Below are 26,777 nucleotides of genomic sequence, written 5' to 3'. Positions count from 1 at the left end.
GTTTTGAAAACAATTCTAACAAATGCAACAGTTGGACAATGAATGAAGATACTCATATAAATTAACATAAAGGAGTGGAACAGGGCTGCAACCACCAAAGACCTGCTCTGTCTACCCTACCTGCTCTGTCTACCCTACCTGTTCTGTCTACCCTACCTGCTCTGTCTACCCTACCTGCTCTGTCTACCCTCCCTGCTCTGTCTACCCTCCCTGCTCTGTCTACCCTACATGCTCTGTCTACCCTCCCTGCTCTGTCTACCCTCCCTGGTCTGTCTACCCTCCTTGCTCTGTCTACCCTCCCTGGTCTGTCTACCCTACCTGCATTGTCCTGCGCTGTCTACCCTACCCGCATTCTCCTGCACTGTCTACCCTACCTGCTCTGTCAACCCTCCCTGCTCTGTCTACCCTCCCTGCTCTGTCTACCCTCCCTGCTCTGTCTACCCTCCCTGCTCTGTCTACCCTCCCTGGTCTGTCTACCCTCCTTGCTCTGTCTACCCTACCTGCATTGTCCTGCGCTGTCTACCCTACCCGCATTCTCCTGCACTGTCTACCCTACCTGCTCTGTCTACCCTACCTGCATTCTCCTGCGCTGTCTACCCTACCTGCTCTGTCTACCCTACCTGCATTCTCCTGCTCTGTCTACCCTACCTGCATTCTCCTGCTCTGTCTACCCTACCTGCTCTGTTTACCCTACCTGCATTCTCCTGCGCTGTCTACCCTACCTGCTCTGTCTACCCTACCTGCATTCTCCTGCTCTGTCTACCCTACCTGCTCTGTTTACCCTACCTGCATTCTCCTGTGCTGTCTACCCTACCTGCTCCGTCTACCCTACCTGCATTCTCATTCTCTGTCTACCCTACCTGCTCTGTCTACCCTACCTGCATTCTCCTGCTCTGTCTACCCTACCTGCATTCTCCTGCGCTGTCTACCCTACCTGCATTCTCCTGCTCTTGTTACCCTACCTGCATTCTCCTGCTCTGTCTACCCTACCTGCATTCTCCTGCGCTATCTACCCTACCTGCATTCTCCTGCTCTGTCCACCCTACCTTCTCTGTCTACCCTACCTGCATTCTCCTGCGCTGTCTAGACTGCCTCATTAATTACTGTTGTTGTCACGCTCTCTTGCAAAATTCAACAAGTGTGTTAATAGCAGGATACCTTCAGATTACAAATCAACACGTTTGGCTCTAGATTACACCTATCTAAACATACTTTACATTGTTTGCGAGATCAGACATCATATCACTTTAATCAGTGTTCATTTTCAAAAGTTGCTTTCGTATCAGCACATCTAATTTGCATTAAATTATAACTTTTTTAAATTCCACAAATGAACAACCATCAAGTGTCGACTGGGTGTGTTAAATCCCTGATGAAGCTAGCGTTCTAATAGATTCAACAGTACGACTGGGTGTGTTAAATCCCTGACGAAGCTAGCGTTCTAATAGATTCAACAGTACGACAAGGTGTGTTAAATCCCTGATGAAGCTAGCGTTCTAATAGATTCAACAGTACGACTGGGTGTGTTAAATCCCTGATGAAGCTAGCGTTCTAATAGATTCAACAGTACGACTGGGTGTGTTAAAACCCTGATGAAGCTAGCGTTCTAATATATTCAACAGTACGAGAAGGTGTGTTAAATCCCTGACGAAGCTAGCGTTCTAATAGATTCAATGGTAAAACAATGTACTTTATTCCATTGAGCTCATTTCAGCCATTACCAGGGTGTGTTTGACAGGTCATTACGAACATGTCCTTGGTCGTAATGTTAACGGAAAAAACGTCTGGCACAAGTAGGAGTATGAAAGAATCGCAGGAGTAAAATGAAAGCAATCAATCCAGCGATATTTAAGTGACAAGTAGATTTTACATAGATGGTTGAAAAGACAAGTCCTGAGGTGGGCTTTGCATGCGAGTTGCTGTTGACATTAGAGGTTCTCAGTTGAGCCGGCTGTTATGGCTCTCATCCCCCACTGACTTGCATTCCCATGGCTACATGTCATATTCTGGTCTCAAATCTAGGTGTTGTCACAGTGGATTTACTTGATGCTGCCTGAGGCACAGGAAAGGAAATGATAATGAAGGATTGTCTTTTGTTCCAACAGGGCTCCCACAGCCCAACAAAACAACACAGTTTAACATTCATTTTGCTGTATATTTCCACCTCCAATAGTTCCTTTCCTGGCTTTGTGAACACTGTATAATTTTCCCTGTATAAAGAGCAAACCTTCGAGGGCCCCTACGTGCGTCAGTATTGGTCTGGTAAGCATTACTAAACAGAGGGCCGTGTGGGCTGCTTGGCAGTTCATGTGAAAATCACTAATTACATTATTGCTCTGCTCTGTGGACAGTGAATTAGATGTCAGCTGCAGATGACATACTGCCTCCTGTGCCAGGAACAGGAAGCTTGGGAGGGTGGCATCAGCTGGTGAATGAGGGGATGCAGTGGCATTGTCCACAGGTCTGTCTGTGGACAAGAAGGCAGTACGCTGGCCTGGGCAATGGGCACACAGAGTTTCTGCTAATGCAGCCAGCCATCCCAGCTGCCCTAAAAGGCTGTGCTGTTCTCTGGAATTTCTGATGCCTGAAGGGGGAAGTCGTCCCATTCCCAGGCAGGCCAGCTCCCATCAAGGCTTGCTTTGATAATCAGGGATTGATGGGAAATCTCAGAGATATTAATTTAGTGCTACCCTCCACAACCAACATTTCACTGCACTAACTATACACACTGATGTTTTGATTTGTAGTCATTTATACTATTATTTATGGGGTAAATAATAGAAAATGACTGTCAGCAAAAAAATCACCTGCTTTACCGTTACTGTCCATGTAGAGGGATTCATTAATGATGGGGTGTTTTCCTGCTGCAGTAGTAGTCCTGTACTGTGGTATTGATGCGAACAATATTCCCTCTGAGGAAGGCCACCTACGAACAGCAGAGCTGAATTGAATTTAGACTCCATTAGTGTCTGAATCAAATCAAAGTTTATTTGTCACGTGCGCCGACATGCTTACCTACAGGGCCTAACCAACAGTGCAATTCTTAAGTAAAAAATAGGTACTAGATATTAGAATCCTGTGGGGTGTTGAGGCTATTAGCAGGCTAGATGGATTGATGTCTGACTAGTGTCCTTGCTGAGGATGATGCAAGTCTCTGCTGTGCTGCAGCCTCCTGCTAGCATCCCATCACCCACCCCCCTATGTGGTGACTGAGGGTGTTAGACCACAGACTGAAGGCCTATTGTACAGAGATCCAGAGCTGGTGTTGTCCTCGGAGTGGCACATTATTAACTGCCTACGTGCTGCCTCATATCAACAGCAAATATACATGTTTTTACAACAGTGTCTTACAACAGGGGTGATTTTTGTTTTCGTCTCATCAGATATCTGTTCACAGACTATGTAAGGAACTGTCTGCATTCTTTACTGGTGCAGAGGATCTCCACTGTGTTGTGACTACCAGGACAAACCTAATTTAGACATCCTGGTGTGGAGCTCTTGTGTGGTTGCTCAGCGAGGTGCTGGACTTGTTAGGCAGTGTCAGTAAGTCTTTATTTATAATGTGGCTCTGAGAGCAACACACTCCTCAGTCTTCCCAGAGGAGAGACCATTAGAGACCATCTGAAAGGACACAGCCAGAGACGGAGTAAACAGTTCTTTGTGTAGGAATCTCCTATTATAGTCTGCACTCACTGCACCTGACATCAGAGGCAGCAGTCCGCTAGACCCAGCCAGGCCTAGTTCGACGTTCCTCCTCAGGCCCCACTCTTGGCACAGTTCTGACCAACACTCTGGGCCAAGATTTCAACACTGCAACATGCCTACAGAAAGAGCCCGACCACTAATGCTTTTCTTTACTCTCCCTCCCTCCCTCTTTCTCTCATTCTCTTTCTCTCTCTCTCTCTGCCCTATCCATCTCTCCTGCAGGGTGTACCAGCGGCAAGGCAGGTCAGAGGAGGCCCTGGGTCAGTGTGAGAGTAGTTTGCAGCTGCTGGAGGGCTGGGAAAGGCCAGGTCAGGCCTGCTCCGTCTATAAGGACATGGCTGCCATCGAACAGGCCCAGGGCCGCCTCGACAGAGCTTTAGAGCACCTCTCTAAGGTAAGGGACATATGAGACCTGAATACAGGCACAAAACAGCAACACATAACAGTGAAGGTAATACAACTTAAGTGTGGAAGGGTGGGAAGGCATCAATAGACTTTAGCATAAACAGTGTTACTATATTAACATTACACACATACTGACTATATTACTCAGACTATATGACTATCTTAAGATGAGCTGAGGGCTGTTAGAATGCCTCTGAGACCTGTTGTTTGGTAATGTTCTCCTCAGTCCTTAGTGTGATATGTGATCTGTCATATTTCATTTGGGTTTCTGCTAGGCTCATGCCATAGCTCTGAGTCAGAGCCCTGGGGGTCTGGATGGGGCTCACATCGCTCACAGCCTGGCTTTGGCCTACTCTACTGTAGCAGAGCCCCACCACAATGGTGAGTCTATTCATACAACACAGGACTGCTGCAGTGCACTATGGGGGAACTCTGCTATATAGGGGGTTGTTGTTGGGGACATGAATCCTTTTCTGCCTCTCTTATGTCAAGCTCTTTGAGTTCATAAATTTGAAGGCAGGCTGATTATAGTTTTGCAGAAATAGCATGTTGTGTGAGTTCACCCCCATATCAATGTTCACCCCCATCTGACCTGTATGTATGGAACTTCACGGTATAGTTACATTACATGAACAACAATATATGAGCAACCACTACCAGGAATGATCAGCTGTGGAGGAATGGACAAACTACGTAAAAAGCAATGCAGGCAGCACCAATAAGCAAACAAATAACATACTGTAATATGTTGAAGATCATAAGTCATTACGTGATCTTCCATTTGCGACTAGACTCAGCAGCACACTACTATGAGGAGAGTCTGAGTACATACAGGAGCTCCCTAGGCCCACAGGCTACTGTCACTCTCAACCTTCAGGATGACTACTGTCGCTTCCTCCTCCTCACTGGGCAGCAAGAGGTCAGTCCTGCATACACACACATACTCTCACACACACTCCAATAGACCACCAACACCAGTGGTCTAATCGCACTAATAGCATGCCTTCCAGGTGTTTACAGCATCACAGACATCTCTGTTCTGTCGCTCTGAGAGGTTTGACATTCTCAAGGGGACTTCCCTCTCTCACATGGCATTGTGGGAATCCACCTTGCAGTCAGTCATGTCATGTTTACAGGGATAGTTTAATCTGCTACTAAGGATCAGGCTAGCTGAGGGTAACAGAGGGTGACAGGTGTTTTTGAGACAGGAGAGTCTGTGAAATGAATAGCCACCATAGTGAGCTTCAATTGCCTGAAGCTCTGTAAGACTGGCCATACGGAATCAGTGGAGGGGAAGACACAAACAAAATGCACTAAGCAGTCACTAAGTAGTCATTAACCAATGTTGTTTGTGTATGTACTATGTCAGAGGTGTGTAGAGATCCAGAGGGAGTCCCTGGCCTTGAAGAGAGAGACGTTTGGTGACCTGAGTCCTGAGGTGGCTGACACTCTGCAGCTGATTGGAGGGGTGCAGATGACCCAGGGCCAGGTGAAGCATGCCCATAGGACCATGAGCAAGGTAAACACTGGCATTATACCCACCATTCCCTTTTGTTGCCCAACACTGATTTTAAAGACCCAATGCAGTCAAAAATGTGATTTCCCTGTGTTTTGTATATTTTTCCACATCATGAGGTTGGAATAATACTGTGACATTTTGAAAATTATGAATATGCTTTTTTAGTGTAAGAGTTGTTTGAAATTTCTGCCTGTTTTGGTGGGGTGGAGTTTTGGCCTGCCTGGTGACATCACCTGGCTGTAAATTAGTTAATAGACCAATAAGAAAGAGAGTTCCAAACCTCTGCCAATAACAGCTAGTTTTCAGTTTTTCCCTCCCCACTCAGACCACTCCCAGACAGTCCAAGCAAAATTCTATTGAAAACAATAGTAAGGTACTTAATTGTTAAACAGAAATTATTTGATATTGAGATAAAAACGGCTGCATTGAACATTTTAAGGCAGCTTGAGGATCACTGGGCAATATTATGTTAAATCCAGTCGAATTATATGGCAAAATGTAGATTTCCACCCTGAGTAGACATACTCAAAAGTAATTATTTTTCATGAATTGGCCATAAACAATAGCTAGTAATGCTGCAGGTAGCCTGGCGGTTAGGAGAGCTGGGCCAGTAACCGAAAGGTTGCTGGATCGAATCCCCGAACTGACTAGGTAAAAATCTGTCGTTCTGCCCCTGAGCAAGGCAGTTAGCCCACTGTTCCCCGGGAGCCGACGACATGAATGTCAATTAAGGCAGCCCCCCTCTCTGATTCAGAGAGGTTGGGTTAAATGCAGAAGAAACATTTCAGTTGAAAGCATTTAGATGTACAACTGACCTTTCCTTTCTAGAAAGATCGGAAATCCCTTTTCTGGAGAAAAACTCATTGTTATGCATTGCTGAGTTGTACTCCCATTTTGAGGACACAATCTCAAGTACATAGTACACTATATATATACTTTTTTCCCCTTCCTATTATACAAGTGGGGCAATAGGGCTTGAAATGTCAGATATGCTTTCTAAATAAAGTAACAATAAAATTAGAAACAACTTACTATACGATTTCACCTTATAACTGTAAAATAAATATGATCATATTTTGTGTCAGTACAAATATGGCACCATTTCATATAACTGACAACAGAGCATTTTCTGCCAAGCCTCCTCTGAGCGGTGAAGAAACACCATTCTAATTGTTGCAGACTCGTTACAACTTTAGCTTCGTACAAAGTGATTTCGTGTGACCAGGAGAAAGGGGTTGTGTTTCAATTCTATGAAATCATTTAATATTTTTTCCTGTTGAGATCTCTAAATCCGACTGAGAATATGACATCGAGATGAAACTACAACTGTTGGATTTGCTAGACTGTCCCCTTTATTATGCCGTCTCCATCACTCAGACGGAGAGCAAATCAATTATTTGTTTGGATAAGCCAGAAAATGGCACTCCCTATGCAAATGTGGGGTGTGAAACCTGACACTTTATGGCAGCTCCACTGACAGAGTGGTAGTGGAGAGCAGGCAGATGAGGCTTTCTGGCACTATAAGGCACTGGACCCTACGACATTCACAGGGAGCTTTGTACAACAAAATGTCAGTTGGAACCATTCCAGAACCGCTCAAAGTCCTCCATATAGGGGACTTAACTATTAGAAAAAGCACAGTTATATTTCATTACCATGTCTTCCCTACTACTGCTCAGTTTGATAAAACATGGCTTAATCACTGAAGGTAACTGCCAAAATAAAGGAAACACCAACATAAAGTGTCTTAATAAGACATTGGGTCACTACGAGCCAGAACAGCTTCAATGCGCCTTGTCATAGATTCTACAAGTGTCTGGAACTCTATTGGAGGGATGCGACCCCATTCTTTAACAAGAAAATCTATAATTTGGTGTTTTGTTGATGGGGATGAAAAACACTGTCTCAGGCGCCGTTCCAGAATCTCCCTTAAGTATTCAGTTGGGTTGAGATCTGGTGACTGAGATGGCCATGGCATATGGTTCACATCGTTTTCATGTTCATCAAACCATTCAGTGACCACTGGTGCCCTGTGAATGGGGGCATTGCCATCCTATATGGGCATAGCCATGATAGACAAAATAATGGGCAACTGGGCCTGCCCAGCATTTTTATACATGATCCTAAGAATGATGGGAAGTGAATTGCTCAGGAACCACATCTGTGTGGAAGCGCCTTCTTTCAAAATACTTTGTATCCCTCATTTACTCGAGTGTTTCCTTTATTTTGGCAGTTACCTGTATGTTTTAAGCGTAGGGAAATATGAGTATGTTGTGTTTACGTGGAGTTACTGCTCGCTCTCTCACCCACATACTCTCAGGTACAGAGTATCACCCTTTCTTATTGCCAAGCTATTTGAGAGGGCTCTGCTAAAGTCCAGTAGTCACAGGGCAACCTAACATTAATACACCACTGAGAGTATGTTTATGAAGCTCCCTCATATATATATACACACACACACACACACACACACACACACACACACACACACACACACACACAGAGAGTCCCTGTCATTGTGAGAGCAGCTATTTCTGCCATGGTCTCTCAGGCTCAGTACCTTGAGAATAACATGCTAATCTAGGCTCTGTACAGTGTGCTCAGCCAGCCACTCTCTGGTGTAAAAGTCACACAGAATTAAATTGTGCTGCTTTCTCTTTTTGAACACAGCCAGATAGGTCTGGGGAGTGTGGACGGAAAGGGGAACTTTGCTCACCACTGTCAAATTAAAGGGGCCACTGACCCCAATTAGACTGTCAGGCCATTACGTCCTTCTAAATAAAAAAATCCTGAATCTGTCCCTGTATACGGATGGAATATGAGACTTATATGATGACTATCACTCAGAAAACAGGTAACAAAAAGTTGCCTTACAAGTTCCTTGTCAACACCACAGCATACCACCCTGCATACCACTGCTGGCTTGTTTCTGAAGCTAAGCAGGGTTGGTCCTGATCAGTTCCTGGATGGGAGACCAGATGCTGCTGGAAGTGGTTTTGGAGGGCCAGTAGGAGGCACTCTTTCCTCTGGTCTAAAAAAAAATATCCCATTGGCCCAGGGCAGTGATTGGGGACACTGCCCTGTGTAGGGTGCCGTCTTTCGGATGGGTTGTTAAACGGGTGTCCTGACTCTCTGAGGTCATTAAAGATCCCATTGCACTTATCGTAAGAGTAGGGGTATTAACCCCGGTGTCCTGGCTAAAGTCCCAATCTGGCCCTCAAACCATCACGGTCACCTAATAATCCCCAGTTTACAATTGGCTCATTCATCCCCCTCCTCTCCCCTGTAACTATTCCCCAGGTCGTTGCTGCAAATGAGAACATGTTCTCAGTCAACTTACCTGGTAAAATAACGGATAAATAATTATTTATTTTTTAAACTGTGTTTGTGCCAATTATGTTTGATTTATAAAAGACAGTTAATGCTTATAGCAAATACCTGTCATCAATAGCTATATACTAAGTATGACACACATATACATTGACACACTTTCTCCGTCCTTGCCTTCTGAGCTCGTTCTCTCCATCCCCAGAAACACACTAAAATAGTCCAGTTCAGGGAGATTTCAGAGTGCTAGTAATAACAAGCCTGTAAGTTAAGGAGCCTTGTTGCTATGTTTCTTTGTTATTGTATCTAAGTGCAAAGTGGGTCCAAGTATCCCAGAGTGAATCAGAGCTCCCACACTCTGCTTCTTATCCGGACGGGATGGGTCACCTTTCTGAAGTACCCCTGACAGATGACGTGCAGTGTTATCATGTTCTTTCCCCCGTTATCATGACAACCGCTGCTCTCTGGAGCCATAATGTTAGATTTAGAAATCTGGACAGAATCCAAGAGGATTTCGCAAAGGAAAAAATACATGAAACATGACAGTGAGAGAGTTGCACTTATCCTAAACTTTTTCCTCTTTGGGGACTATAAAGGAAGCCTGACTCTGACATGACACTCAGAGTTTATGAAAGGGGAAAACAATGGCTCACACAAACATTTGTAGTTTTTCTCCATCTTCCTGTTGCAATAGAAGTCCTTCCATTACATAGTGCAGCAGGGAGAACTGACGAAAACATCCAAGGCCAGATGGCTATCTGCCAGAGTTTCCCCGAGCCCTTTACTCTGCTGCTTCCATCGCCAGGCAGGAAACATTGAGCACTCACTTTCCTTGGTTCCACAAAGTTCTGTTGACATCCTGTGATTTATGTTGATTGTGGAAATGTTTGATAATCTTTCTCATTGTTGTTATCAAACACACGTGTGTGATAACAACATTACTGTTTTCTATGGTTACAGTGCATTCAGCAAATCTGCTCTGACATAGATAAACAAAGTGGTCGTTCCCCACTAATTTCCATTGATTAAAGAAAGTCATTCTTGATCATCACTGCTACTTGAGTTTACCTTATAAACCTATTAAACCAGATCAGATGCCAGGTTTGTTATTGTTTGGTCCTAGAAATACCCTGAGATGTGCTGGTCAGTGTCTACTCCCCAGGGTGAGTCAGATATACTGGTGTTATCTGAACCCTGGTTACTAGAGGGGTTATTTCTGGATGGGAAGAGCTCTCTACAGAATTGGACAGGAAGTGTTTTGATACCCCTCAGCTGTCTAAGTGTAGCTCTACCTTTTCATATTGTTTGTAGACAAAAACAATCCATCAGCCTCCCTACTTTTTGTCATACGTTCACACAAAAGCACTGTAGTCACTAAGTGCTTTGAATTTGAATGAACTTTAACCTCAGATTTTGTGCTAAATAATTCAGAAGTATGTCATATCCTTTCCTATTTAAAATCATATCTTACCCCACAGTGAACCTTGTTGTTTCTGTTTCAGTGTCTGGACATTCAGAGTATCCTGTATGGCCCTCAGCATAAGAAGACAAGAGCCACGCAGAAGACAGTGGACATGCTGGCCCAGTAAGTCTGCAACCTCAGTAATGACCATCGATACCAACACATTATACATCCAATGCATTTATCAATAGGAACATTGTTGTGAGAGAAAGTAAAATAGTGACTTTAATGTGTTGGCAAAATGATAAAGGGCATTCCCTACACTGTCTGGCCTGTTAAATATATTAAACCCACATTGTCATTTACAGTAGTGTATGTTTTTCCAGGGCGCCCGAGGTTGCTGGGAGACAGAGGAGGGAGGGTAGCCTGAAAACAAGGCCTCCTTTCTGTGCAGTCCTACCTTCTTATAGCAAGGCAGGAGGAAACGCCAACATGTCGGACTCCTAACATGCCATCAGAGCTGAGCTGGATGAATGAGCCTTGGCCCTCTAAGAAAATAAAGCCTCTCCCTTTGTCGCAAGGAGAAATTCTATGAATTGTAAATGAACCAAGAAGACCCCTGGCAATCCTTTCTGTTTTCATTGTGCATTCTCTGAGAAATTAGTGTCAGGCTGTTGGCAGGACTACGCAGACAGAACTCCTCAGAATGAAGGGAAGGTTCTACAGCTCAGGAGAAGAGCTGCAGCGGAGGACTCTGTCCCTTCCCTGTCTCTCTGTGTATACAACGAAGACGTTCAATGTTATGTTTATGTTGTATTAATAAAGACTCAAACTCAGGAAACACACTCAAGTAGTAATTTAATTGTTTTTGCAATATGAAGAGGTGTCCAAACAATGGTTGAAAACTCATTCTCACTAAATTCACCCATCTTTATTAAAAGAAGAATAAAGTAGGCTAATGCATGAAGCACTTACTTTCAATATGCGAATAACACCAATGAATCATGAGGGTAGCACATCCCCTTTTTAAACATTCAAAATTGAGGCATGAAACGCTCTTTTGCACTGCAATGTGTACTGCACCAGTTTTGTGTTTAAACATGGCACATTGGGTAATTTAGAGATTTAATTTCACCTACAATGTTGCGTATCAAAAAGGACTGCCTTTTTGATAATGTTCTTAAACACAAAATGAACCTACAGTATGTAAGTGTTTTGGCCAAACGGGGTGTTTTATAAAAGTCTTTCAAGCTATATTCACACACTAAATAGATGTTTAAGGACTTGTACTGTGAAAGGCAAAACCCTTTTTCTAATGTATCTGGGCACTTAAGTACAACAACAAACCATTGTTTATAGCTAACATCTTTGCTCTACTTTAGGTCATTTGCGTTCAGCTTTGTCACAAAACAATTTGTAAAGCAATTATATTGTATTTCCACACTCTTTATGCTCTGTTATAACAAGACCGTGCCAAGTAAGCATAATGTGAAAGATCTGTGTTCGGTGTTTCTGCACTGGTGCAGAGAAGAACTCTAAAGCAGCTTATTGAGGAAGAAGACCGGGGTTGTGGGGTGAAGTCATATTGGAGGTGCTTTAGTTTTTCCACACGCACGCAGACACACACCACACACACACAGGCAGTGCTACTAAGCTGGTGCGCTGGTCCTAAAATAGCCACGGTGGTACACACACTAACTCACCTCTGAGCCAAGGTGAATCCTGACACTGGTCACCAACACAACATGGCTCATGCCGAGGTAATTCATATGTACTGTGGTTTACTGAAATTAGATATACAGGTGTCATCTCAGACACTAACCATCTGCTTACCTCCTCATTCTCTCTAGCTCTCTGTGTCTCTCCTCATTCCTCAAGTTCTTTCCACCTAGTTTAAAGCCTCTGTCTGTCTTGCTACCACTGTCTCTACAAGCAGAGAAAAACACCTCTCTTTGGAATTCAAGATGGCCGGATTACTTCTCGCCGATCTAAAGCCATTTACAGATTAAAAGATCATGGTGAGGGAACCGGAAGGATAAACTATACAATTATTTTGAGGGACAATTATTTTAAACGTATTAGTAATGTCAAACATGCAAAGTGGTGATCAGAATCACTCGATAACACCCCATTTGATTTGACAAATTGCAGTTAAAAAAATGTCTGTATTTCCAATTCAAATGATTCATAGAGGGTAGATTTCATTTGACAAGACATGATACACTTACTTTTATGCCCTATCATAAACACATTCCAATATATCCATCATAAGCACTGTATTGGATGATTCCACTTATTAACCACAGGAAGTCCCTCAGCAACAAACCACTAGCTTTAAATGTGGTTCCAAATAACATGGCATTACAGGAAACAATAGGTATACGTTTTTTCTTCTAGCTACATACATGTTGAACCTGTTTTAAGACTGCAATCTTAACCATAACAATGAAGGATATACATGTATATAAGCATCATTCCATATTTGGTTAAAGTATCTCAGGCAAAAGAGAAGAGAGGCCTAAGCAGTGTAGTATAAGTTAGTACACAAATATATACACTCCCTACATATTTATTTGAATGGTGAAGCTACTTTTTAAAAATTTGGCTCTAAACTTCAGCATTTTGGATTTGAGATCAAATGTTTTATATGAGGTGACAGTAAAGAATGTCACCTTTTGTTTGTGGGTATTTTCATACATATTTGTATGAAAATCCACTTTATGTATCTAGTCCCCCCATTTGAAGTTGTGATAAGTATTTGGAAAATGTAATTAATAGTGTATTAAATTCAGGCAAGTTTAGTATTTGGTCCCATCAAGCTTGTGACTACAAATGTGTTTAATGCATTTTGAAGTTTGTTTTGGTCGTATTTTGGATTATGTTGTGCCTAATTGTAATTATTGGTACATAATGTATTGAGTCATTTTGGAGCCACTTTTACAGTAAAAAATAATATAATGTTTCTGAACAGCTCTACATTCATTTGGATGCTACCATGATTATGGATAATCATGAATGCATCTTCAATAATGATGAGTGAGAAAGTTAGAGGCATAAACATCGTACCCCCCCAAAAAAAGCATGTTTCACAATTCACGATTCATTCATGATTATCCAACATCCTGGTAGCATCCACATTCATGTAGAAGTGTTCAGAAACATATTGTATTCTTATTTACAATAAAAATGACAAAACATTATTTACCATCAATTTCTATTGGGCACAACATATAATCCGAAAAACTAACTGTAAATGCATCCAATAAGTTTGTAGAGTCACAAGCTTGATGTAGTCATTGCGTGCTAGGAAAATGGGACCAAATACTAAAGATTTGACTTCATTTAATACACTATAAGTTCATTTGTCCAATTACTTATGACACCTTCAAATGGGGGGACTAGATAAATGAGGTGCATTCATTTATAAATGGTAAAACAGATATGTCAAATAAAATGTTATTAGTCACATGCACCGAATACAACAGGTGTAGGTAGACCTTGCAGTGAAATGCTTCAATTAACAGTGATATTCTGTACTGTCGCCTCATATAAAACATTTCATCTCAAATCCAAAATGCTGGAGTATAGAGCCACATTAATGTTTTAGCTTCACTGTATAAATAAATAAATAGAGGAGTGCATCTAGCAGGAAATTAATATAACATATTCTCAAAGGGAAGAAGAGAGCAGTGTGAAAATGGGAAACCAATGCTATTTAACTTTTTGATATACAGGCAGTGGCTATAATTTGTATTCTTACCATGATTGTAGGCATCGCAATTTATGAATCGCAACTAATGACTTCACCTCACTGTTCGTTGCAACTGATTGTGTGGCTTAATATGGGGAGTAATGTAATAAAATGATCTAATTTTAATCAGATCTCATCTTCATTAGATTCAAGATAGACTGTGGCAACTCTTTTCTCATGAGTGACCTTCAGTGGGGGATCCTGTGCTTGGCCGTTATTCACATCCATCTGGAAGGAAAAGGACTTCTCTGATGGCCCCAGCTTGATGTGCTTCTCAGTGACTTCAGTGGTGGACTCTCCTCCCTGTCCCTCACTGCTAGTCGCCCAGCCCATCTCCTTTGTGACCAGGGTGTATCCTCCCTCTGCTCCAAGGCCGGAGTTGGAGGAGCGTAGAGCCGCCATGATCTGCTCTTCAGATACATCATCCCCCTGCTCCTCCAGCAGCCCAGAGTCCTCCAGGGTTGTTGAGCTCTTGAGCTCTGCCACGATAGTCGTGGTTCCGTTATCGGAGGACTGGTGTACTTTCTTGATGTCCACAGATATGTTCTGAGGACTATCACTGCCGCCTCTTGTGAAGAGCGCCAACTCTTCTTTCAGGCTCCCTGACACTGATCCTTGGAGCTGCTCTAGGGCTCCCCTCAGCTGCTCTTTGGGGTCCAGAGTTTCCTCTCTCAGGTATCCAAGCATCGACTCCTGTACTGTGGGGGAGACATGGATGGTCTCCTCTTCAATAATGCACTCAGGGAAACTCTCTCGCGCCAAGGAGTGGTCACCCTTTATGTACAGGCTGTCTGATGCAGGTCTGCAACTATCGCTTTCCTCAACAAACATTCTGTTCCTTGAGAGTCCCCCATCCTGGTAGTACCTTTCATCTGAAAGGTCGTCCACCACTCCGTAATGTCCATATGATGCAATACCACCACCCTCCTCAGGCTCTGACAGATTGGCATCAGGTGTAGAGACAAAATACTCTTGAGACTCTTGGTCGTGGCTGTAGTATGGAGATTCACTATCTCTGGAGTCTTCATGGACCTTCACAGATCCACCATTCCTGCCATAGTTTTCATCTGTCATGGAGGTTTTCATTACTTCATCAACACTCTCATGGTATTTGGTGCCGTGGGGGTCATTCTCTAATTCTTCAATCTGGAAGAACATTGAAGAGGGCTCGGAGAACTTGGGTGTGGACTTCTCCTCAAACTCGTACTCCTCGTCACTGTAACCCTCCACTGGTTCCTCAATGATCTCCACATTGACAGACTTGTTTTCCATGTCCTCTCCTCCATGCAGCCCAAGGCTGAGCAGGTTCTGAATCATGTTTCCTGTTTCACTGCCCTTGATATCCTCCAGTGACACGTGTTTCACTCCCTTGCTGAGCAGTTGTTCCAGTGCAGAGTCCTCTGACATATCAAGCTCCTCCTGCACCTTGGACTCCAGGATAATCTGTGTCTTTGTTGACCCGTCTTCTTGCTCCGTTTTCTCCACATGGTAAGTGATTTTGGAGTCTGGAGAAGAGCTGCAGACCATCCGATCAAAACCAGCAGGTTTCATGACCTTATCAATAAGTTCTTCCATAGACACAGAGTCTAGGACCATCTCATCACTTGTTGTGGTGCCTGCAACGCTGCCCTCTTTGGCATGCATCTTGACATTCTGAAGATGAAATACATCGCCTCTCACCTCTCTTTCAACTTGCCTCTCTACTTTCTTTTTGCTGTTCTCCTCCGTGTTTCTGCTCAGACTCATCATTGGTGGTGACACTATTCTCACTGATTTGATGTCAGCAGTGGGTGAGGCAATGGGACTGGACTTGTTTGCTGTGCCTCGAGAATGGCCGAGAGAATCCTTAGCCGGGTGTTGTGACACCTCTTTGATTCTCACACTCCTCTCCTCCACAACTTTTTTCTGAGCATCTACATTCTTCTTGTCGGTACTCTGGGCCACAGGTTTAATAGTAGAGGATGAAGAGCTGGAGGATGCAGACTGGGATTTAGTGAACGAGACCATGTCCCTTCTGGCTGCAGGACTCTGATTCCTATTGTAGCTGCTGCCTGTGACTGAGATAGGTATGACCCTGGAAGGACTGGTGCGACCATACTGAGATGGAACAGGTGATTTTCTCAAGCTTGAGGTTGGTTCCATGTATCTCACATCCAGATGCTTCCTTACATCCTGTCTGGCTGAGGTGGAAACTCTTGGTTTGTAGTGTTGTGGAGGCCTCATCTTAATATCTGAGGTAGAGAGTTAAGGACCAAATGAATATGATTATAAATCCTTTATATAAATACATTGGGAAATGTTTATCACTGCATTTATATACACTGAGTATACAAAACATTAACAACACCTCTCTTTCCATGACATATAATGATCAGGTGAATCCAGGTGAAATCTATGATCCTTTATTGATGTCACTTGTTAAATCCACTTCAATCAGTGTAGATGAAGGGGAGGAGACAGGTTAAAGAAGGATTTTTAAGCCTTGAAACATTTGAGACATGGATTGTGTACGTGTAACATTCAGAGAGTTAATGGGCGAAACAAAAGATTTTAGTTCCTTTTGAATGGGGTATGGTAAGAACTGTAACGCTGCTGGGTTTTTCACACTCAACAGTTTCCTGTGTGTATCGAGAATGGTCCACCACCCAAAGGACCTCCAGCCAACTTGGCACAACTGTGGGTTGCATTGTAGTCAACATGGGCCAGCATCCCTGTGGAATGCTTTCGACACCTTATAGAGGTCAGCAACGGGTGTGGCTGAAATAGCCAAATCCACTAAATTGAATGGATGTCCACATACTATTGTATATATAGTATATATACAGTACCTGTCAAAAGTTTGGACACTCCTACTATTTCAAGGGTTTTCTTTATTTTGACTATTTTCTACATTGTAGAATAATAGTGAAGATATCAAAACTATGAAATAACACATATGGAAGGAATCATGTAGTAACCAAAAACGTGTTAAACAAATCAAAATATATTTTATATTTGAGATTCTTCAAAGTAGCCACCCTTTGCCTTAATGACAGCTTTGTACACTCTTGGCTTTCTCTCAACCAGCTTCATGAGGTAGTCACCTGGAATGCATTTCAATTAACAAGTGTGCCTTGTTAAAAGTTAATTTGTGGTATTTCTTTCCTTTTTAATGCGTTTGAGCCAATCAGTTGTGTTGTGACAAGGTAGGGTTGGTATACAGAAGATAGCCCTACTTGATAAACGACCAAGTCCATATTATGGAAATAACAGCTCAAATAGGCAAAGAGAAATGACAGTCCATCATTACAATAAAACATGAAGGTCAGTCAATACGGAAAATTTCTAAAACCATCAAGCGCTATGATGAAACTGGCTCACATGAGGAACGCCACAGGAAAGGAAGACCCAGAGTCACCTCTGCTGCAGAGGATAAGTTCATTAGAGTTACCAGCCTCAGAAATTGCAGCCCAAATAAATGCTTCACAGAGTTCAAGTAACAGACATCTCAACATCAACTGTTCAGAGGAGACTACGTGAATCAGACCTTCATAGTCAAATTGCTGCAAAGAAACCCCTATTAAAGGACACCAATAGGAAGAAGAGACTTGCTTGGGCCAAGAAACACGAGGAATGGACAATAGACCGGTGAAAATCTGACCTTTGGTCTGATGAGTCCAAATGTTAGATTTTTGGTTCCAACCTGTTCTTGCCATAATATGGACTTGATCGTTTACCAAATAGGGCTATATTCTGTATACCACCCCTAACTTGTCACAACACAACTGATTGGATCAAACGCATTAAGAAGGAAAGAAATACCATAAATTTACTAGGCACACTTGTTAATTGAAATGCATATCAGACTACCTCATGAAGCTGGTTGAGAGAATGCCAAGAGTGTTCAAGGCATCATCAAGGCAAAGGGTGGCTACTTTGAAGAATCTAAAATCAAATATAATTTGATTTAACACTTTTTTTGTTACTACATAATTCCATATGTATTATTTCATAGTTTGATATCTTCACTATTATTCTACAATGTAGAAGATAGTAAAAATAAAGAAAAACCCTTGAATGAGTAGGTGTGTCCAAACTTTTAACTGGTACTGTATGTGTGTGTATGTGTGTCCAAACTTTTAACTGGTACTGTATGTGTGTGTGTGTGTATATATATACACACACACACACACACACACATAAATATATATATATATATATATATATATATATATATATATATATATATACATACATACTGAACAAAAATATTAACGCAACATGCAATAATTTTAATGACTTTACTGAGTTATAGTTCACATAAAGAAATCAGTCAATTGAAATAAATAAATTAGGCCCTAATCTATGGATATCACATGACTGGGCAGGGGCACAGCCATGGGTGGGCCTGGGAGGGCTTAGGCCCACCCACAGGGTATTTGGAAAGTATTCAGACCCCTTGAATTGTTTACGTAACATTTAGCACATTTATAAAAAAGAACAAAGTGAAATATCACATTGACATCAGTATTCAGACCCTTTCCTCAGTACTTTGTTGAAGCACCTTTGGCAGTGATTACAGCCTTGAGTCTTCTTGCGTATGACGCTACAAGCTTGGCACACCTGTATTTGGGGAGATTCTCCCATTCTTCTCTGCAGATCCTCTCAAGTTCTGTCAGGTTGGATGGGGAGTGTAGCTATTTTGCACAGCTATTTTTAGGTCTCTCCAGGGATGTTCCATCGGGTTCAAGTCTGGGGCCTCATTTATAAAACAGACTTACGATCAATTTTGATCTTAAGTATGACTTACGCAGAAAACGATAAGTAGTATAAGTAGTTATTTATAAAACCTTAATTTGACCTGGAAATTATGTTATCTCTATGCAAAGTCTAGCCTTGACGTAAGTGATTTTCCTACTACTTATGTACAGCAATTATTTTTTCCCCTTGCAGTTTAAGGTCAGACCATTTCTTTTTCACATCAGCCACAGTTCTGTCTTGCTGCCCCACCTCGTTCACTGCAGTGGCGACACACTCCCAAGCTACCTGCTTGGTTTTGTTTGTCAACCCACTATTTAGTCCACAGAATAATACTTTGTTGCCTGTCTTCAATCTCCTCTACCATCGCCGTGATCTTGTCTTCCAAAAAGTTTGCTTTTCTCTTTTGGTCCATGGCTATTCCTGACTAAACCCTATTTTGTGCTAGCATTCTATGAGGGGAAATCGCTGATTGTAAGGCATTTTCAGGTGCTGTCAATTTTAAGTTAAATTGAGATTCATAGATCACAGTAAGTTACAAATGGGCTTCTTAGAACCTGTGTAAGCAAGGTTTTTTATGCTCAGTATCTTTTATGAATCAAACGTAAGCACACCGTCGGAAATTATCTTATGACTAAGTTCAAGTATAAATCTAAGAACATTTTTATAAATGAGGCCCCTGGACTTTGGCTGGGCCACTCAAGGACATTGAGACTTGTCCCAACGCCACTCCTGCTTTGTAATGGCTGTGTGCTTAGGGTCGTTGTCCTGTTGGAAGGTGAACCTTCGCCCCTGTCTGAGGTCCTGAGCACTTTGGAGCAGGATCTCTCTGTACTTTACTCCGTTCATCTTTCCCTTGATTCTGAGTAGTCTCCCAGTCCCTGCCGCTGAAAAACATCCCCATAGCATGATGCTGCCACCACCATGCTTTACTGTAGGGATTGTGCCAGGTTTGAGGTTTCCTCCAGACATGATGCTTGGCATTCACGCCAAAAAAGTTCAGAGAAGAGAATGTTAAAGAGAATGTTGTTTCTCATGGTCTGAGAGTCCTTTAGGTACCTTTTGGAAAACTCCAAGCGGGCTGTCATGTGCTTTTTACTGAGGAGTGGCTTCCGTCTGGCCACTCTGCCATAAAGGTCTGATTGGTGAAGTGCTGCAGAGAGGGTTGTCCTTCTGTAAGGTTCTCCCATTTCCACAGAGGAACTCTGGAGCTCTGTCAGAGTGACCATCAGGTTCTTGGTCACCTTCCTGACCAAGGTCCTTCTCCCCCGATTGCTCAGTTTGGCAGAGCGGCCAAGCTCTAGGAAGAGTCTAGGTGGTTCCAAACTTCTTCCATTTAAGAATGATGGAGGCCACTGTGTTCTTGGGGACCTTCAATGCTGCAGAAATGTTTGGGTACCCTTTCCCAGATCTCATCTTGGACACAATCCTGTCTCTGAGCACGAAGGACAATTCCTTCAACCTGGCTTTGTTTTTGCTCGGACATGTACTGTCAAATGTGGGACTTTATATAGACAGGTGTGTGCCTTTCCAAATCATGTCCAATCAATTGAATTTACCACAGGTGGACACCAATTAAGTTGTAGAAACATGATCAATGGAAACAGGATGCACCTGAGCTCAATTTCGAGTCTCATATCAAAGGTTCTGAATACTAATGTCAATTACATATGTATTTTTGTATTTTTTATTACATTTGCAAACCTTTCTAAAAACCTATTTTTCGCTTTGTCATTATGGGGAAATTATGAGGAAAATGTTTTATTTGATCCATTTTAGAATAACGCTGTAACAAAACAAAATGTGGAAAAAGTCAAGGGGTCTGAATACTTTCCAAATGCACTGTATATATAGTTAGGGTAATTGAGTAAAATAAAAATATTGCTACCAATAGGATGTCACCTACTGAAACATTTGAAACATGTACATTTACTCTCAAGTGTATAGTAACACAGATTTCCCAGCCAAAAGCGTGACTTATTTGAAAGTAATGTACAATACCTAGGACTCTTTCTCTTGACTGCAGATGTTGCTGATGCTCTCCTTCAATAAGTGCCCTATAGAAAAATAAAAACAAAAGGGCATTAAAACCAAGGATAAATACATGGTATGATTGGATTTGCATTCTTAGAGCAATATTGCTTCTTCAAAATTAAGCACTGGTTTGTTTTCATACAATTACAATCGCCTCACAGGAGAATGTTGATCATCCTGCTCTGCCATCTCAAACCTCAAATGAAACACAGAGGTAAGCTACCAGACGATGAACACAGCCCATGGACCTGGCCATATACAGAAAAGAGCAGGTCAACAACAACACTTTACTACAACAGACCAAAAGACATTAACAACAAAGACACTATACCAGTAACGTTGACCAGTTCACACGCCTCGGCAAAGCATTGGCTCCACAAAACAAGTTTTGGAAAACAAAATCTACCATAGGATACTTTTCTGAAGCTATAACCCCTCTGAAAGTCCATGGTGTGCCTCACAAAAGGCTAACGTAAAAATAAACGGTTCAAAATACCGCTGTCTACTCTCTACTATAGATCCTAATGTGTTAACCTGCACGTACACTAACATACATACCAGCTTTCCCACTACCTCTCCAAGGAAGACATTTCATTTCTTGCAAATATTGTAAACAAAGTGCAGATGTGTCACCCTAAGTAGGCCTACTACAAGAGAGCTCAATTCAGAGTCTCGGGAGACCAGGGAATTGTCTGTAAAAATAGACTTGAAATAAGCCCCAGACCAGGAGAAATGAAAAGAGACTCTGGAACAGACCCGAAAAGAGACCATTGTTCGTATTACATTTCTGAAAGAACTCTGGACAATGGGTAAAAACAATATAATTAAATGTCATTGCTTTATATAAATAACCATGTGCATCGATCATAGTTATTCTGTGGGACTAAAGTAGTCTCTGTTATGATAATGTTGAAGTGTTCTTGAAGTGATCCACTGTGACCAATGGGAATTGTAGTGACATAGTCTGGCATTGTCATTACAGGGCTCAACAGGTTGACATGTATCAAGTAATAACCACTTTTGAACACTTTTTTCTGATATAAGCATATATTTCCTGTTCACCGAAAACCAAACTATAACAAATAAGCCAAAATATCCCTACAGATTTCACAATGTTTTTTTTTTACCTTTCTTCAACCAGGCAAGTCAGTTAAGAACTAATTCTTATTTTCAATGACAGCCTAGGAACAGTGCCTGTTCAGGGGCAGAACAACAGTACCTTGTCAGCTTACTAGTTACGGTTACTAGTCCAACGCTCTAACCACTAGGCTACCCTGCCACCCCAATGTGGATAGCATCAGGAGTAAAGGCTGTGTGGAGGAATGCTAAGTGCCCCTGCCAAATGGGAGGGCAGCAGAGCATTTGCTTTGCAGCTACAGTGAAGGGTGAAATCACTATAAATATATTCCAAGACCAACAACACTGCAGCATTGAAGGATCTGTGTTGGGCCTAACATGACAAAACTAGCATCAACAGGCAAAACAGTTGTATTATTATACATAAGGCTGCTTTGTAATTCCATGGTACTATTAAATTGCGATATTAAACATATTGTTTTTACACAAGCACTGTCATCTCACAGTTGATTAATAAAAAACACAATGTTGTATTCCTCAGAATCAGCATTTTCAGCCAGCTCCTCTGATTTCCCAAGATAGTAAAAAGGGGCTCTCCACAGGTCCTAACCCATGAGGCAGAATAAATGTCACAGTAAATATTTAACCATGCTTGGATCACATGGGAAGTAAGGCTACTATGGGTTGCATTACAGTCATTTCTACTACAAGTCTCCATAGTGGTCTCTATTGAACTCAGAAAGGCCTAACCAGAACATAAGAAGACCTACCTGTAGTAAGCCACCTCCATGCCCAGATCCATCTTGACCTGCAGGAGCTCCTGGTGGTCTCTGACCTTTTCTGCCATGGTGTTGGCCAACATTTCCCGCTCCCTCTCCAATTCATCAATAATCACCTGCAAAGAGACCATGGAACAGAATTGTGAACCTGTACATTCCCTTCTATCCTGTTCTAACATACTTCTATGAGACTTTTATAGGGATGGTCTACATTTATTTTGTTCATTGCAATATCAGGCACAGGGAATTAAGATAAGAGATGGTGCCCTGAGTATGAATATAAAGACATATTTCAGGTCACAAATTACTGTCCAGGTTTGTCCCTCTACAGTACCTATATGGTCATACATTGAACTACTTGTCAGTTTCAATAGTACTTGGTTCACCATCTGACCCTCCTTGTTTATTCCTAAGTAGGTAACCGATTCAATTGTATTGAGCGTGTTAGGGTGAACTTTAGCAGTGCTGTTGTGTTGTGCACCTGTTTCAAGGCCCTTGAGACACCTTCCCTAGAGAGAGCAATAGTAACGCCGTCTTTTTGTATGCACTAACAGGGGCTAACTTCGCCATGGCTTGTCGGCCGAAGCCTATGGGGAAATTAATGGATTTTTTGTAGTTTAAAAAAAAAAAAATACTGAAAAATAAGGTCTGTGGTAAACACAGGCTTAAGAGATCTAAAACACATTGCACCGAATGTGGATCTAGCGTTTGTTCAGCGTGCTGTGTTTTAGGGACCACCCGCTGTAGACATCTGACTGACACCATTTTGTCACACAATTCTACATGTAAAATTGTTGTGCACTCGATTTGCAAATTACGTTCAGGGATGCTAAGTACTCTCGGCCAGCAAACGCTGTTGGTGTGTCTGAGCCTTATATGTTTTGTTCTAGTAGATCATCTTCATCAGCTAATGTCACTTTTTAAAGCATTTATGTAATCACAACTAGCACATAAAGGATTCATAATTCCTAAAGGTTATGTTAACTGACGCGTGCGAGCGAGGTTTGCAAAATAAATGTACACATTCATGTTACTCAATCATTGCACCCACACTGCTCACACGTGCCAACGAGCGTCTGTGTAGCCAGGTGCTAAAATAGAACTTGGTTCTATTTGTGATGCTTAACACGCTACAAGTCCTTCCTCTCCCACCTCCTCATTGGTTTTTAGGAGCATTTACCCACGTGGGTGATTGAAAGACAAACTGAGGTCCACACTCCAGTCCAGTTGGTGGTGGTAATGCACCTTAAAATTGGTTGCCGACTGCCATATAAAGTCCAAAGAAGAAGAAGAAGCCTGAAGGAGGAGAGACTACTAGAAACTTACCCTTTTATCTGTTTATTAATTGTTGGAGTAGAGGACCTTGTGCATTTCAGGTAAAATAACAACCCAATGTTTATATTCCAGGACGAATTAGCTAGCAACAGCAAGCTAACTAGCTAAATTGCCATAAATGTTGACTTTTCAACCTGTCCCAAAATTAATATAGTTGGTTTAGAGTTTGTTTTGATATTTCAACCTGCGTGTCCTGATCGCGTCTGGTGTGGACAAAATCAACATGAACGAGCGCGAGTGGTGTGGTCAGCATGTAAGCCTGTGTTAACCTCAAACCTTATTTTTGGCTTTTATCCCAAAACTCCATTATTTTCCCATTAATTCCCCCCATAGGAATGGCTGAATGAACCAGATATAACTAATTTCTGTTTTTTAGGACTACAAGCTGGTGAGCTCTAGTTCACTGTTACCTCTCATTTAAAGGAGAAGGGGGATGGACTGGATGAATCATGGGTGATCCCTCTAACAGATCAGACGAATTAGTCAGCTCAACAACTGTCCCTTTAAGTCTAGTCTGACACTCACTGTCCTAGAGTGAAATATGGCATCCCATTGGATGAGTGTCAGGGTCAATTTCCAATTAATTTCTTGGGATTGCAACATAATTTTTAACAATTAGACTTGACTTAAGAGTTTTACGACAATATCATACATAACGTACCTTTAAATTCAATGCAGTTGACTTGCAAATGTGCATGGGAGAAAAATGATTGACCTGCTTGGTATAGCTCTATCATTAGTAGGCCACTAAGGATTAGTCTCTGCATTAGCTAATTGGTTTAAGTGGCTGATGCAATCCTTTTAGTCTGTCCTGAACACTGCACTGGTGCAGAATGCATTTTTCTCTGTGGTTATGAATGGAGTTTTGGGCAGTCCTTTTAATGGCATGGGCTATAAATCAAAGCTCCTGAGATTATTTTCTAGATTTATTTGCTTCAAAACCAGCGACTGTGTGTTGATATCATCTATAAAAGTGTGATCCCCAGTGGATGAATGAAGGCAGTGGGTGTGAAACAACAGAATGGCACTCCCCACTGTGGTCCAAACAGGCCTGTCAGGGAACATGCACTGAATGATAGTTTATATGCAGTAATTGTGCACATTTAGAATCACAAAGTAGTACCATGACCCTTCAAGTTGGATAGTGATACTTCTGAACCACAAGGAGGTGTGGCTCATGTATCAATTCCACAGCTCCTGCAGTAACCTTTGCCCCTCTTTTTAATTCCTGTGGGCCAATATGATTGGTGATTGAGGTGCACGAGCACCTGAGCAAGAGTGGCCTCTGCTGTTTCACTAAATTAATCAAGTATGCATATTTTGTGTAATTTAACATAACTTTGAAAGCATACAGCATACTGTGAACATTATCCGTGAAGACATAGCTGATCAATTAGTTCAGTCATTTTAATTTAGATTTTTTTATTTTAATTTTGACATTACCAAACACTATAATTTATATAAAGACCCATCTGTCATCATAATAATTATGCATCATGATATAAAATATGATAATGAGCTATAAAAAAAACACATTGTGGATGTTGGGGTAGCTGCTCTTTCTCGTCAGATCGTGGGTGTGGCACCTAGAGGAGGAGGTGGTCAGCTCTCATGGAAAGGCTGGGCAATCTGTGCGCAGCACCCATCACGTTGAAGAAATACATTTTATGATCCATGAACAGATCCAAAAATAACACACGTATTGCATTTTTTTTTAAACTCCTCTAAAAAAAACAGCATGAACGACAGTAACATGGGTTGCAAACCCAATTTTCTCACCTGATACTTGGTGATGTCCCCATGGAAGTTCTCCTGCATGTCTATGAGCTGTTCCTCCAGGTGTATTTGAATCTGACCGTGCGTGTCCGCCTCTTTGCGTAATTTGTCAAACTCTGCGGCATAATGTATCTTTTCCCTTTGGAGATCATGCAGCCTCATCTGGTCGGCTTTGATCGAGTCCTCCATTTCTTCGACCTTCATTCGATACATTTCGAAGGTGTCCATCCATCCATCGGCCAGGCTGAGGGCGTACTGTTGCATATCCTCCATCGAGACTCCCGGAGGGCCATGATACATTTTGGTAACATTAGGTCGTGAATGGACCTGGTTCTGAAGCTTGGTCATTTCTTGTCTGTGCGCATCCTCAATAAATCTGCACTCGTTCTCAAGCTGGAACAGACGTTCCTCAAGTGCACCATTAGTCTGTTGAGCTTTTTGAAGCTGCTTTTCGCAACCTTTCATCTCTCCATCAATGTCTTTGCATACCACCTGCTCCTCACCACACATAGACTGTAACATCTGAAACTCTTGCCATAACTTCTCTCGTTCCATCTCGGCTCGGGACTTCTCGAAGGATAGTTGCCCCACCGTTCTCCTCAGGTCCCGCATTTCGGCCATACATTTGTTGTCCCATTCCACCGTTTTATCTTGTCTTCTCTTGTTTATTTCAGTTATCAGGATTGCATTTTCATGCTCCAACTGCTTCGTTCTTGACAGATACTGGCCCAGTCTGTTGTTGAGCTCCTGTAATTGATGTTTTTCGGCATCGAAGCTCCTGAATTGTAACATTTTGTCATTTACAAATTGTACACCTTTGCTTCTTTATATTTCTATACAGGGGAAATGTTGTACTGGTCTTATTTGCAGGTGCGTCTGTGAGCAGATCTGTGATGCAACTATGTGAAGAGGGCTTGACTTGTCAAGTGC

General features: G+C 42.1%; 2 protein-coding genes across 7 annotated transcripts in view; one reads left to right on the top strand and one right to left on the bottom strand.

The window, feature by feature from the left end:
- Positions 1-11,203, top strand: part of LOC139371713 (tetratricopeptide repeat domain 23) — a 26,149-nt gene extending 14,946 nt beyond the window's left edge. For all 3 annotated transcript variants that reach the window (XM_071111953.1, XM_071111954.1, XM_071111956.1), the window contains 6 exons: positions 3,928-4,099; positions 4,386-4,491; positions 4,902-5,029; positions 5,480-5,629; positions 10,459-10,541; positions 10,745-11,203. In XM_071111953.1, the coding sequence (XP_070968054.1) occupies positions 3,928-4,099; positions 4,386-4,491; positions 4,902-5,029; positions 5,480-5,629; positions 10,459-10,541; positions 10,745-10,865 (760 nt within the window). In that variant the 3' untranslated portion in view covers positions 10,866-11,203. The remainder of the gene's footprint in view (positions 1-3,927; positions 4,100-4,385; positions 4,492-4,901; positions 5,030-5,479; positions 5,630-10,458; positions 10,542-10,744) is intronic.
- On the bottom strand, positions 11,200-26,777 carry LOC139371676 (synemin-like). 4 transcript variants are annotated; one of them, XR_011627372.1, is made up of 5 exons: positions 25,851-26,777; positions 22,728-22,852; positions 20,848-20,903; positions 13,953-16,340; positions 11,200-12,944 (listed from the first exon to the last, which is right to left on the bottom strand). XR_011627372.1 is itself a non-coding variant. In XM_071111952.1 (5 exons), the coding sequence occupies exons 1-4, from the start codon at positions 26,637-26,639 to the stop codon at positions 14,236-14,238; spliced, it is 3,075 nt and encodes a 1,024-aa protein (XP_070968053.1). In that variant the 5' UTR covers positions 26,640-26,777; the 3' UTR covers positions 11,200-12,965; positions 14,196-14,235. The 4 variants fall into 4 exon arrangements, 2 of the variants coding, with proteins under 2 accessions (XP_070968053.1, XP_070968052.1); XR_011627378.1 differs by having other exon boundaries at positions 11,200-12,965; positions 13,967-16,340; XM_071111952.1 differs by having other exon boundaries at positions 11,200-12,965; positions 14,196-16,340.

Source organism: Oncorhynchus clarkii, chromosome 2, assembly GCF_045791955.1.
Source record: "Oncorhynchus clarkii lewisi isolate Uvic-CL-2024 chromosome 2, UVic_Ocla_1.0, whole genome shotgun sequence".
In the NCBI taxonomy this organism is placed as follows: domain Eukaryota; kingdom Metazoa; phylum Chordata; class Actinopteri; order Salmoniformes; family Salmonidae; genus Oncorhynchus; species Oncorhynchus clarkii.
This window is presented reverse-complemented; position numbering and strand designations above follow the sequence as displayed.